The sequence below is a fragment of the Oncorhynchus mykiss genome, chromosome 7 (genome assembly GCF_013265735.2).
Source record: "Oncorhynchus mykiss isolate Arlee chromosome 7, USDA_OmykA_1.1, whole genome shotgun sequence".
In the NCBI taxonomy this organism is placed as follows: Eukaryota; Metazoa; Chordata; class Actinopteri; order Salmoniformes; family Salmonidae; genus Oncorhynchus; species Oncorhynchus mykiss.
This window is the reverse complement of record NC_048571.1, coordinates 28,944,482-28,956,511: the sequence shown is the minus strand read 5'-3', so window position 1 is coordinate 28,956,511 and position 12,030 is coordinate 28,944,482. Positions and strand designations below refer to the sequence as shown.

The 12,030-nt window shown below is 40.4% G+C and overlaps 1 protein-coding gene across 1 annotated transcript; it reads left to right on the top strand.

Moving 5' to 3' along the window:
* The first annotated feature begins 1,531 nt into the window (after positions 1–1,531).
* On the top strand, positions 1,532–11,693 carry LOC110528935 (zinc finger protein 2-like). Its single transcript, XM_036983120.1, has 2 exons — positions 1,532–2,356; positions 9,216–11,693. The coding sequence occupies exons 1-2, from the start codon at positions 1,834–1,836 to the stop codon at positions 10,595–10,597; spliced, it is 1,905 nt and encodes a 634-aa protein (XP_036839015.1). The 5' UTR covers positions 1,532–1,833; the 3' UTR covers positions 10,598–11,693.
* Positions 11,694–12,030: the final 337 nt, after the last annotated feature.

The following is a 12,030-nucleotide window of genomic DNA, read 5'->3' as shown; positions in this document are numbered from 1 at the left end:
GAGTGAAAGCACCGCCAGCATTCAAACGTGACCAAAACATCAGCCAGGAAGCATAGGAACTGAGAAGTGGTCTGTGGTTATCACCTGCAGAACCACTCCTTTATTGGGGGTGTCTTGATAATTGCCTATAATTTCCACCTGTTGTCTATTCCATTTGCACAACAGCATGTGAAATGTATTGTCAATCAGTGTTGCTTCCTAAGTGGACAGTTTGATTTCACAGAAGTGTGATTGACTTGGAGTTACATTGTGTTGTTTAAGTGTTCCCTTTATTTTTTTGAGCAGTGTATGTTTGCTATAGTGTGTAATTATGTCTAATTATTGAAGAACCGCGTTAATGACAGTATCCATTTGGGTGTTGTCAATAAAGTTAAGATTTAATTTTTTATTTCACCTTTATTTAACCAGGTAGGCCAGTCGAGAACAAGTTCTCATTTACAACTGCGACCTAGCCAAGATAAAGCAAAGCAGTGCAACAAAAACAACACAGAGTTACACGTGGGTTAAACAAACGTACAGTCAATAACACAATAGAAAAATCTATATAGTGTGTGCAAATGGAGTACAGAGGTAAGGCAATAAATAGGCCATAGTAGTGAAGTAATTACAATTTAGCAAATTAACACTGGAGTGATAGATGTGCAGATGATGGTGTGCAAGTAGAAATACTGATGTGCAAAAGAGCAAAAAAAGAAAATAAAAACATGGGGATGATGTAGGTAGTTTGATGGGCTATTTACAGATGGGCTGTGTACAGCTGCAGCGATTGGTAAGCTGCTCTGATAGCTGATGCTTAAAGCTAGTGAGGGAGATTAGTCTCCAACTTCAGCGATTTTTGCAATTCGTTGCAGTCATTGGCAGCAGAGAACTGGAAGGAAAGGCAGCCAAAGAAGGTGTTGGCTTTGGGGATGACCAGTGAGATATATCTCCTCGATACTTTTTTGCCCCACTGTACATCTACATGATGTATTGTTACACCATGTAGGAGCAGTATAGACCTAGTCTGTTCACTACATACATCAACATGATGTATTGTTACACCATGTAGGAGCAGTATAGACCTAGTCTGTTCACTACATACATCAACATGATGTATTGTTACACCATGTAGGAGCAGTATAGACCTAGTCTGTTCACTACATACATCAACATGATGCATTGTTACACCATGTAGGAGCAGTATAGACCTAGTCTGTTCATTATATACATCTACATGATGTATTGTTACACCATGTAGGAGCAGTATAGACCTAGTCTGTTCATTATATACATCTACATGATATATTGTTACACCATGTAGGAGCAGTAAAGACCGACATTAGCTTGCTACTTATTTAGATTTAGTTTGAATGAATGAAACTGCCTTAAATGTGCTGTAGTAAACATTTTTCATTCGCACTAATCAATCCACACATTCCTGTCTGTGTATGTCTCACTATAATAGTATTATTTAATTAAATACATGTAAAATAATCTTTGTTTGAAAATAAAATATGATCCTCAATTGCGTTTCCCCTCCAGTCAGCAGACGGCGATGTGCGTCTTTCAGGCGACGCTGCCAGCGTGACGTATAATCTAGTGGACGATTCTTCAGGAACAGCTTGTTAACCACCTCGGTAGCTTGCTAGCCAACATAGCCGAAAGATTCAAGCTATTTGTACGCTTTCGGTCTATATTAGCTACTGTGTTTTAGACATACATCTCTCGTATGTACTTGTTAACCTATTTAATTTAATATTACGTTATTTTGTATTAGTCAGCTATAGTAGCTGGCTGGTTAAGTTAGCACTAGCCTAGTTGCTAATGATAGCTAGCTAGCTAACATCCCCGAACATGAGCTCCCTAAACTTCTCCCCTCCTGTTAAAGAAGAGGAGGTCTGCTGGACGGAGAAAGAAGATCTGGGGCTGAACATTATCGTGAAAGAGGAGAAGGAAGAGGAGGATGTTACTGTTAAAAAGGAAGTAGAGGGTGAGGTTGTTACAGTGAAAGAAGAAGAGGAAGACGTTTCAGTGAAAGAAGAGGAAGACGTTTCAGTGAAAGAAGAGGAAGACGTTTCAGTGAAAGAAGAGGAAGACGTTTCAGTGAAAGAAGAGGAAGACGTTTCAGTGAAAGAAGAGAAAGGCGTTTCAGTGAAAGAAGAGAAAGGCGTTTCAGTGAAAGAAGAGAAAGACGTTTCAGTGAAAGAAGAGAAAGACGTTTCAGTGAAAGAAGAGGAAGACTCGTTCAGAGTGAAAGAGGTGGTGGATGTTACAGTAAAAGAAGAGGAGGATAAAGTTTTTGGAGTGAAGAAGGAAGGGGAGATTACTGTCACATTGAAAAATGAAGAGGTGGAGAGAGGAGATCTGATTAACACCAGTAAGTACCTCCTTAAATGTGTTTCTAACTTTGGATATTCTGAGTTGGCTCGTCAATAGCTCTTCAACGGAGGGGCAATAGGATGATGACTGATATGTCTAAAATCAGACGAAGTAGAGAACAAGCTACCCCTTGTTTTCTCCGTTCGGTTTCCAAAAAGTGACTTAACATATATATTTGAGAAGGGTCTCTATCTGCTGACCACAGACTGGGGCCCGGCGTGTAGTGATTTTCATGTAGTGATGTTTTACTACACACCGTGCCCCCCCCAGTAGTGCCATATGAGTTGGGTTGGCTACACCAACGATTATGCATATACTGACAAGATGTCTCTCCGCCCGAACAAGGGGAGTCGTTATCCACATAGCGGTACTGCGGGTTCTCTATCTCCAAAATATCCTTTCTTTGGATTGGTGGATCCATCTTATTATTGTAATCTATTGTGTATATTCTATGAGTGTTGTTGACGTCAACCGCCTGTATTCAATGGAAAGAGATGCTTAGCTACTAGCATGAATATGCATAGCGATCTGGAGACAAAAGTTGTCGGTATGTCACGTGTCCACATAACAATGTAAGCATTACGAAACTTCTGTTGGATCAAGTAAACCTCACGTAGCAAATAAGCCATTCATTTTGTTGTTAACCAAATTCGAGACTTTCCACATTGGGTTGATAATTGTTTCCACTTGGATAACACCTACTGTAACCTACTGGCATGACCTAGAGTTACAACCTACTGTAGTCTACTGGCATGGCCTAGAGAGATTAAACCACTTGGCTACAACCTGCTAGCATGACTAGAGAGTTACAACCTACTGTAACCTACTGGCATGACCTAGAGAGTTACAACCTACTGTAACCTACTATCATGACATAGAGAGTTACAACCTACTGGCATGACCTAGAGAGATACAACCTACTGTAGCCTACTGGCATGGCCTAGAGAGATAAAAACACTTGGATACAACCTACTAGCATGACATAGAGAGTTACAACCTACTGTAACCTACTGGCATGACCTAGAGAGTTACAACCTACTGTAACCTACTAGCATGACATAGAGAGTTACAACCTACTGGCATGACCTAGAGAGATACAACCTACTGTAGTCTACTGGCATGGCCTAGAGAGATTAAACCACTTGGCTACAACCTGCTAGCATGACTAGAGAGTTACAACCTACTGTAACCTACTGGCATGACCTAGAGAGTTACAACCTACTGTAACCTACTAGCATGACATAGAGAGTTACAACCTACTGGCATGACCTAGAGAGATACAACCTACTGTAGCCTACTGGCATGGCCTAGAGAGATAAAACCACTTGGATACAACCTACTAGCATGACATAGAGAGTTACAACCTACTGTAACCTACTGGCATGACCTAGAGCGATACAACCTACTGTAGCCTACTGGCATGACCTAGAGAGATAAAACCTTGGATACAACCTACTGTAGCCTACTGACATGACCTAGAGAGATACAACCTACTGTAATTTACTGGCATATCCTAGAGAGTTATAACCTACTGTAACCTACTGGCATGACCTAGAGTGATACAACCAACTGTAGCCTACTGGCATGGCCTATTGAGATTCAACCTACTGGCATGACCTAGAGAGATACAATCTACTGTAGCCTACTGGCATGACCTAGAGTGATACAACCAACTGTAGCCTACAGGCATGGCCTATTGAGATTCAACCTACTGGCATGACCTAGAGAGATACAACCACTTGAATACAACCTAATGAAGCCTACTGGCATGACCTAGAGAGATACAGTGCCTTGCGAAAGTATTCGGCCCCCTTGAACTTTGCGACCTTTTGCCACATTTCAGGCTTCAAACATAAAGATATAAAACTGTATTTTTTTGTGAAGAATCAACAACAAGTGGGACACAATCATGAAGTGGAACGACATTTATTGGATATTTCAAACTTTGTTAACAAATCAAAAACTGAAAAATTGGGCGTGCAAAATTATTCAGCCCCTTTACTTTCAGTGCATCAAACTCTCTCCAGAAGTTCAGTGAGGATCTCTGAATGATCCAATGTTGACCTAAATGACTAATGATGATAAATACAATCCACCTGTGTGTAATCAAGTCTCCGTATAAATGCACCTGCACTGTGATAGTCTCAGAGGTCCGTTAAAAGCGCAGAGAGCATCATGAAGAACAAGGAACACACCAGGCAGGTCCGAGATACTGTTGTGAAGAAGTTTAAAGCCGGATTTGGATACAAAAAGATTTCCCAAGCTTTAAACATCCCAAGGAGCACTGTGCAAGCGATAATATTGAAATGGAAGGAGTATCAGACCACTGCAAATCTACCAAGACCTGGCCGTCCCTCTAAACTTTCAGCTCATACAAGGAGAAGACTGATCAGAGATGCAGCCAAGAGGCCCATGATCACTCTGGATGAACTGTAGAGATCTACAGCTGAGGTGGGAGACTCTGTCCATAGGACAACAATCAGTCGTATATTGCACAAATCTGGCCTTTATGGAAGAGTGGCAAGAAGAAAGCCATTTCTTAAAGATATCCATAAAAAGTGTTGTTTAAAGTTTGCCACAAGCCACCTGGGAGACACATCAAACATGTGGAAGAAGGTGTTCTGGTCAGATGAAACCAAAATTGAACTTTTTGGCAACATTGCAAAACGTTATGTTTGGCGTAAAAGCAACACCCTGAACACACCATCCCCACTGTCAAACATGGTGGTGGCAGCATCATGGTTTGGGCCTGCTTTTCTTCAGCAGGGACAGGGAAGATGGTGCAAATTGATGGGAAGATGGATGGAGCCAAATACAGGACCATTCTGGAAGAACACCTGATGGAGTCTGCAAAAGACCTGAGACTGGGACGGAGATTTGTCTTCCAACAAGACAATGATCCAAAACATAAAGCAAAATCTACGATGGAATGGTTCAAAAATAAACATATCCAGGTGTTAGAATGGCCAAGTCAAAGTCCAGACCTGAATCCAATCGAGAATCTGTGGAAAGAACTGAAAACTGCTGTTCACAAATGCTCTCCATCCAACCTCACTGAGCTCGAGCTGTTTTGCAAGGAGGAATGGGAAAAAAATTCAGTCTCTCGATGTGCAAAACTGATAGAGACATACCCCAAGCGACTTACAGCTGTAATCGCAGCAAAAGGTGGCGCTACAAAGTATTAACTTAAGGGGGCTGAATAATTTTGCACGCCCAATTTTTCAGTTTTTGATTTGTTAAAAAAGTTTGAAATATCCAATAAATGTCGTTCCACTTCATGATTGTGTCTCACTTGTTGTTGATTCTTCACAAAAAAATACAGTTTTATATATTTATGTTTGAAGCCTGAAATGTGGCAAAAGGTTGCAAAGTTCAAGGTGGCCGAATACTTTCGCAAGGCACTGTACAACCTTTTGTAGCCTACTGGCATGACCTAGAGAGATACATCTGACTGTAGCCTGCTGGCATTACCTAGAGAGATACAACCTACTGTAGCCTACTGGCATGACCTAGAGAGATACAACCAATTGAATACAACCTAATGAAGCCTACTGCCATGACCTAGAGAGTTACAACCTACTGTAGCCTACTGGCATGACCTTGAGAGATACAACCTACTGTAACCTACTGGCTTGACCTAGAGTTACAACCTACTGTTGCCTACTGGCATGACCTAGAGAGACACAACCTACTGTAATCTACTGGCATGGCTTAGTGAGGTACAACCTACTGTAGCCTACTGGCATATCCTAGAGAGTTATAACCTACTGTAGCCTACTGGCATGGCCTAGAGTGATACAACCAACTGTAACCTACTGGCATGGCCTATTGAGATTAAACCTACTGGCATGACCTAGAGAGATACAACCACTTGAATACAACCTAATGAAGCCTACTGGCATGACCTAGAGAGATACAACCTTTTGTAGCCTACTGGCATGACCTAGAGAGATACATCCGACTGTAGCCTACTGGCATTACCTAGAGAGATACAACCACTTGAATACAACCTAATGAAGCCTACTGGCATGACCTAGAGAGATACAATCGTCTATTCTACTGGCATGACCTAGAGAGATACATCCGACTGTAGCCTACTGGCATTACCTAGAGAGATACAACCTACTGTAACCTACTGGCTTGACCTAGAGTTACAACCTACTGTTGCCTACTGGCATGACCTAGAGAGATACAACCTACTATAATCTACTGGCATGGCTTAGTGAGGTACAACCTACTGGAGCCTACTGGCATATCCTAGAGAGTTACAACCTACTGTAGCCTACTGGCATTACCTAGAGAGATACAACCTACTGTAGCCTACTGGCATGGCCTAGAGTGATACAACCAACTGTAGCCTACTGGCATACAGTAGGTTACTGTAGCCTACTGGCCTATTGAGATACAACCTACTGGCATGACCTAGAGAGATAAAACCACTTGGATACAACCTACTGTTGTAGCCTGCTGGCTTGACCTAGAAAGCCAAAGTTTTAAAATTCCTGTTTTTTAAAATGATATTTTCCATAATAATGATAATTTGTGTCTTCCTGTCCACATGTGGGATCCCTCTCCTTTTCGCCCTCTTTACGCAAATAACAGACAACTACTGTGGGACTCCCAATCACAGCTGGATGTGATACTGCCTGATTCGAACCAGGGACTGCAGTGACACCTCTTGCACTGACATGCAGTGGCTTATACCGCTGCTTCCGTGTGTGTGTTGTGGAGGTCGACCGATTAATCGGAATGGCCGATTCATTAGGGCCAATTTCAAGTTTTCATAACAATCGGAAATCTGTATTTTTGGGCGCCGATTTGCCAAATTATATATATATATATATATATATTACACCTTTATTTAATCTTTATTTAACTAGGTAAGTCAGTTAAGAACACATTCTTATTTTCAATGACGGCCTAGGAACAGTGGGTTAACTGCCTTGTTCAGGGTCGGAATGACAGATTTTCACCTTGTCAGCTCGGGGGATACTCGGGAAGCTATACTGTTACACTGGCAATACTAAAGTGCCTGTAAGAACATCCCATAGTCAAATGTTAATGAAATACAAATGGTATAGAGGGAAATAGTCCTATAATTCCTATAATAACTACAACCTAAAACTTCTTACCTGGGAATATTGAAGACTCATGTTAAAAGGATCCATCAGCTTTCATATGTTCTCATGTTCTGAGCAAGGAACTGTAACGTTAGCTTTCTTATATGGCACATATTTTACATGGAACATATTGCACTTTTACTTTCTTCTCCAACACTTTTGTTTTGCATTATTTAAACCAAATTGAACATGTTTCATTATTTACTTGAGGCTAAATTGATTTTATTAATGTATTATATTAAGTTAAAATAATGTTCATTCAGTATCGTTGTAATTGTCATTATTACAAATAAATAAACAAAAAATTGGCCGATTAATCGGTATCGGCTTTTATGGTCCTCCAATAATCGGTATCGCTTAAAAGGCAGCAACAATTTTAAATATCGGTTATCGGTTTCGTTTTTTGGGCAAGGAAAATATTGGCCAATAATGTAATGTCGGTGCATCCCATTATTCTAAAATTGATTATATTATGAATGTTTTCCTCATCAATCTACACACAATACCCCATAATGCCATCACAATACCCCATAATGCCAATCCAATACCCAATAGTGCCAAAGCAAAAAACAGATTTAGATATTTTGCAAATGTATTAAAACTATTCCCAAGGACAACTCGTCTGAGTAATGTAAGATGTACGATCCCAGGATAACTAGTCTGAGTAATGTTAGATCTCAGGATAACTAGTCTGAGTAATGATAGATCCCAGGATAACTAGTCTGAGTAATGTTAGATCCCATGATAACTATTCTCTGAGTAATGTTAGATCCCAGGATAACTAGTCTGAGTAATGTAAGTTTCAAACAGTTTTAACCCATTACAGTCTAAGCTTTGTCTGAGGGGGAGGTCCTTCTAAACTATACGGAATTGTTTTAAGAAGGTTTAAATAACATGAAGGGCTTCCCCAGTGTAGTATTGTAGAAACACCCTCCAACATGAAGGGCTTCCCCGGTATAGTACTGTAGAAACACCCTCCAACATGAAGGGCTTCCCCAGTATAGTACTGTTTTAAGGTTATACCAAGGATAATTTAGCTTTCTGATTTTGAATTGTAAGACTCCTTGAAGTATCAACCAAAAATATTCAAAAGTTAAATTATGTCAAATTATTAGGCCATACTGCTATAACCCATAGTAACACATTCACAACATGGAACAACAGTAACCATAGTAACACATTGGATAACATTCACAATATGGAACAACAGTAACCATAGTAACACCTTAGATAACATTCACAACATGGAACAACAGTAACCCCAAAACATCTAAAGGAAGTTTGTTCTGAAGTGTCTGGTTTCCTCGATAGCAGGGAGGAGTTTCCTCATTACCAGATATACTACATCCATAACTAGTGGTTTCCTTATTACCAGATATACTACATCCATAACTAGTGGTTTCCTCATTAGCATGGAGGAGTTTCTACAAGCAAATTGCATGTGCATCGCCCTCGTGCCGCAATTTTATTAAACACAAAAAGGGGCCTATATTGGAGACCAAAAGTTGTCTGGCACACTGCTTAGAGTTTCAACAACTTTAATAATTTATTTATTGTCTACAATCTTAGATGTTACTACTAATGTGAAAACAAGACAATTTTCATATAATTTAACAGACATCAATTGTTGTACAACTTCATGGGTACGCTCTGGGCATCACCTTTTACCTCATATAAACAGTGGATTTCTGCTGTTGTGGGCCTTTAACCATCTGTTTGACTTTGCCATTCACACAGGAGAGAGACGGGACTACCGTGGATCCTCTGGGGAGCCTCAACAACCTCATGATGCTGACGAGGCAGAGAAGAGTCTCTCCACATCAGAACTCCTCAAGAAACACCAGCATAGACCCACAGGGAAGAAACCTCATTGCTGCTCTGACTGTGGGAAAGGTTTCAAATATTCATCATACCTTAAAATTCACCAGCGAGTACACACAGGAGAGAAACCTTATAGCTGTACTCAATGTGAGAAGAGTTTTACTCATTCAACCAACCTGATATCACACCAGAGAACACACACAGGAGAGAAACCGTATAGCTGTGATCAATGTGGGCAGAGGTTTACTCAGTCAGGTGCCCTGAAATCCCACCGTAAACTACACACAGGAGAGAAACCTTTTAGCTGTGATCAATGTGCGAAGAGATTTATTAAGTCTAGCAATCTGACAGTACACCAGAGAAAACACACAGGAGAGAAACCGTTTAGTTGTAATCAATGTGGGAAAAGTTTTATTACATCTAGAGATCTGACTGTACACCAGAGAACACACACAGGAGAGAAATCTTATAGCTGTGATCAATGTGGGAAGAGTTTTATTACATCTAGCCATCTGACAACACACCAGCGAGTACACACAGGAGAGAAATTTCACCACTGTTCGGATTGTGGGAAAAGCTTTTCAACTTCACATACTTTGAAGATGCACCAGAAAACACACACAGGAGAGAAATCTTATAGCTGTGATCAATGTGGGAAAAGTTTTACTCAGTCAAGTTCCCTGAAATCCCACCATAAGTTACACACAGGAGAGAAACCATTTATCTGTGATCAATGTGGGAAGAGATTTATTAATTCTAGCAATCTGACAGTACACCAGAGAAAACACACAGGAGAGAAACCATTTAGTTGTAATCAATGTGGGAAAAGTTTTATTACATCTAGCTCTCTGACTATACACCAGCGAGTACACACAGGAGAGAAACCTCACCACTGTTCAGATTGTGGAAAAAGCTTTTCAATGTCACATACTTTGAAGATGCACCAGAAAACACACACAGGAGAGAAATCATATAGCTGTGATCAATGTGGGAAGAGTTTTACTAGGTCAAGCTCCCTGATATCCCACCGTAAACTACACACAGGAGAGAAACCTTTTAGCTGTGATCAATGTGGGATGAGGTTTATTACATCTGGCAGTCTGACAGTACACCAGAGAACACACACAGGAGAGAAACCTTATAGCTGTGATCAATGTGGGAAGAGTTTTACTACATCTAGCTATCTGACTGTACACCAGCGGAGACACACAGGAGAGAAACCTTATAGCTGTGTTCAATGTGGGAAGAGATACTCTGATAAAAGTTATCTGATCAAACATCAGAAAATACATACATGAAGGAGTTGTTTCATGATATCTATGAAATAATGTCACAATGTAGAATGTTTTAACATTGTAGAAGGAATATTTTAATGATGTCATAATGTAGAACCCTAAACGTTTGCCCCGTTCTATTGATTTCAGCATGATATGGATATTAGCCTCAGGGGGAAAATCCAGGCTCTGAAATGAAAGAGTACTATTTTATATGATTTAACAAAAAGTGACTAACAAAAAAAGTTGTTACATTTACCACGTTGGTGACCCACTTGAATGAAAATGCAACACTTCAAAATGTAGCTAGCTGATTTCTACAAATTGTCCTCTAACCAGGGATGTACACATTATTCCTAGATTCCGTGTGGTTTTTGAGCTGTTAGTTTTAACAGAGACATTACACTTAACCACATGCGTCTGTGACAGAAACAATGATGTATTTACCTCATTTGGTGGATATTTATCAATGATTTACTTAACAAACAGTACGATATTTCTGTCCTGCTAATTGTGAGTTTTATGGTGTCCACTCTAGCTTCCTGCAGCTAGTCTGGGTGTCGAGGACATGGGCTTCATTAGAGATGGCTTGAAGCTGACGATTGATGTCTCGGTGATTAAAAACCAAACAGCCACATTCCATTCTAAGATTAGTGGTACAGGTGAGACATATGTCTCCGGTCTGATTGAGCCTGCATTCCATAGACAATATATGGTGTATGTTGAGCTGGGATAGAGAGGACTAGAACAAAGGACTCAATGGTCCTGAGACATCCTGGCATCTGGGATATTAGGCCAGGGTCGGGGGTTAAGATAACATCTGGGATATTAGGCCAGGGCCGGGGGTTAAGATAACAACTGGGATATTTGGCCATGGTCGGGGGTTAATATAACACCAGGTGCAAATGAAGACAGGATGAGCCCAAAGTGGCTTATGATGCCCCCCAATCTAGATGGGAGGGGTGGAACCAAGCATTCTGGGTATTAGCTAAATAAACTGGGCGTTGTCTGTAAAGGGTAGGCTCTCAGACTAACAGTCAGTTAAGACTGTTGGGCTGACGGTTTCATTATTGCAATAATTAATCAATGTTAAATAAAGATGATTGTTTGAAGAAATGTCCAAGTCTCTCGAAGTACTGAATTTCCACGACAGGACCCAATTGAAACAATACAACACTTCAAAATGTAAAGAGATGTTTTCTACAAATTGTCCTCTAACCAGGGATGTACACATTATTCCCAGATTCCGTGTGGTTTTTGAGCTGTTAGTTTTAACAGGACGTGCAACCTCATCTCCCTCCTCTCATATGCAAATGATTTTAGCATAATTCGATGAGTGATGACAAATAAGTGTTGCTTTCCTTTGTTCATCGACCCCTACATTTAAATACATCCCTCCAAAATGTAGACGACTTTCTTCTGCAGGTTGTCCTCTAACCTGTGAGGTAAAATATATC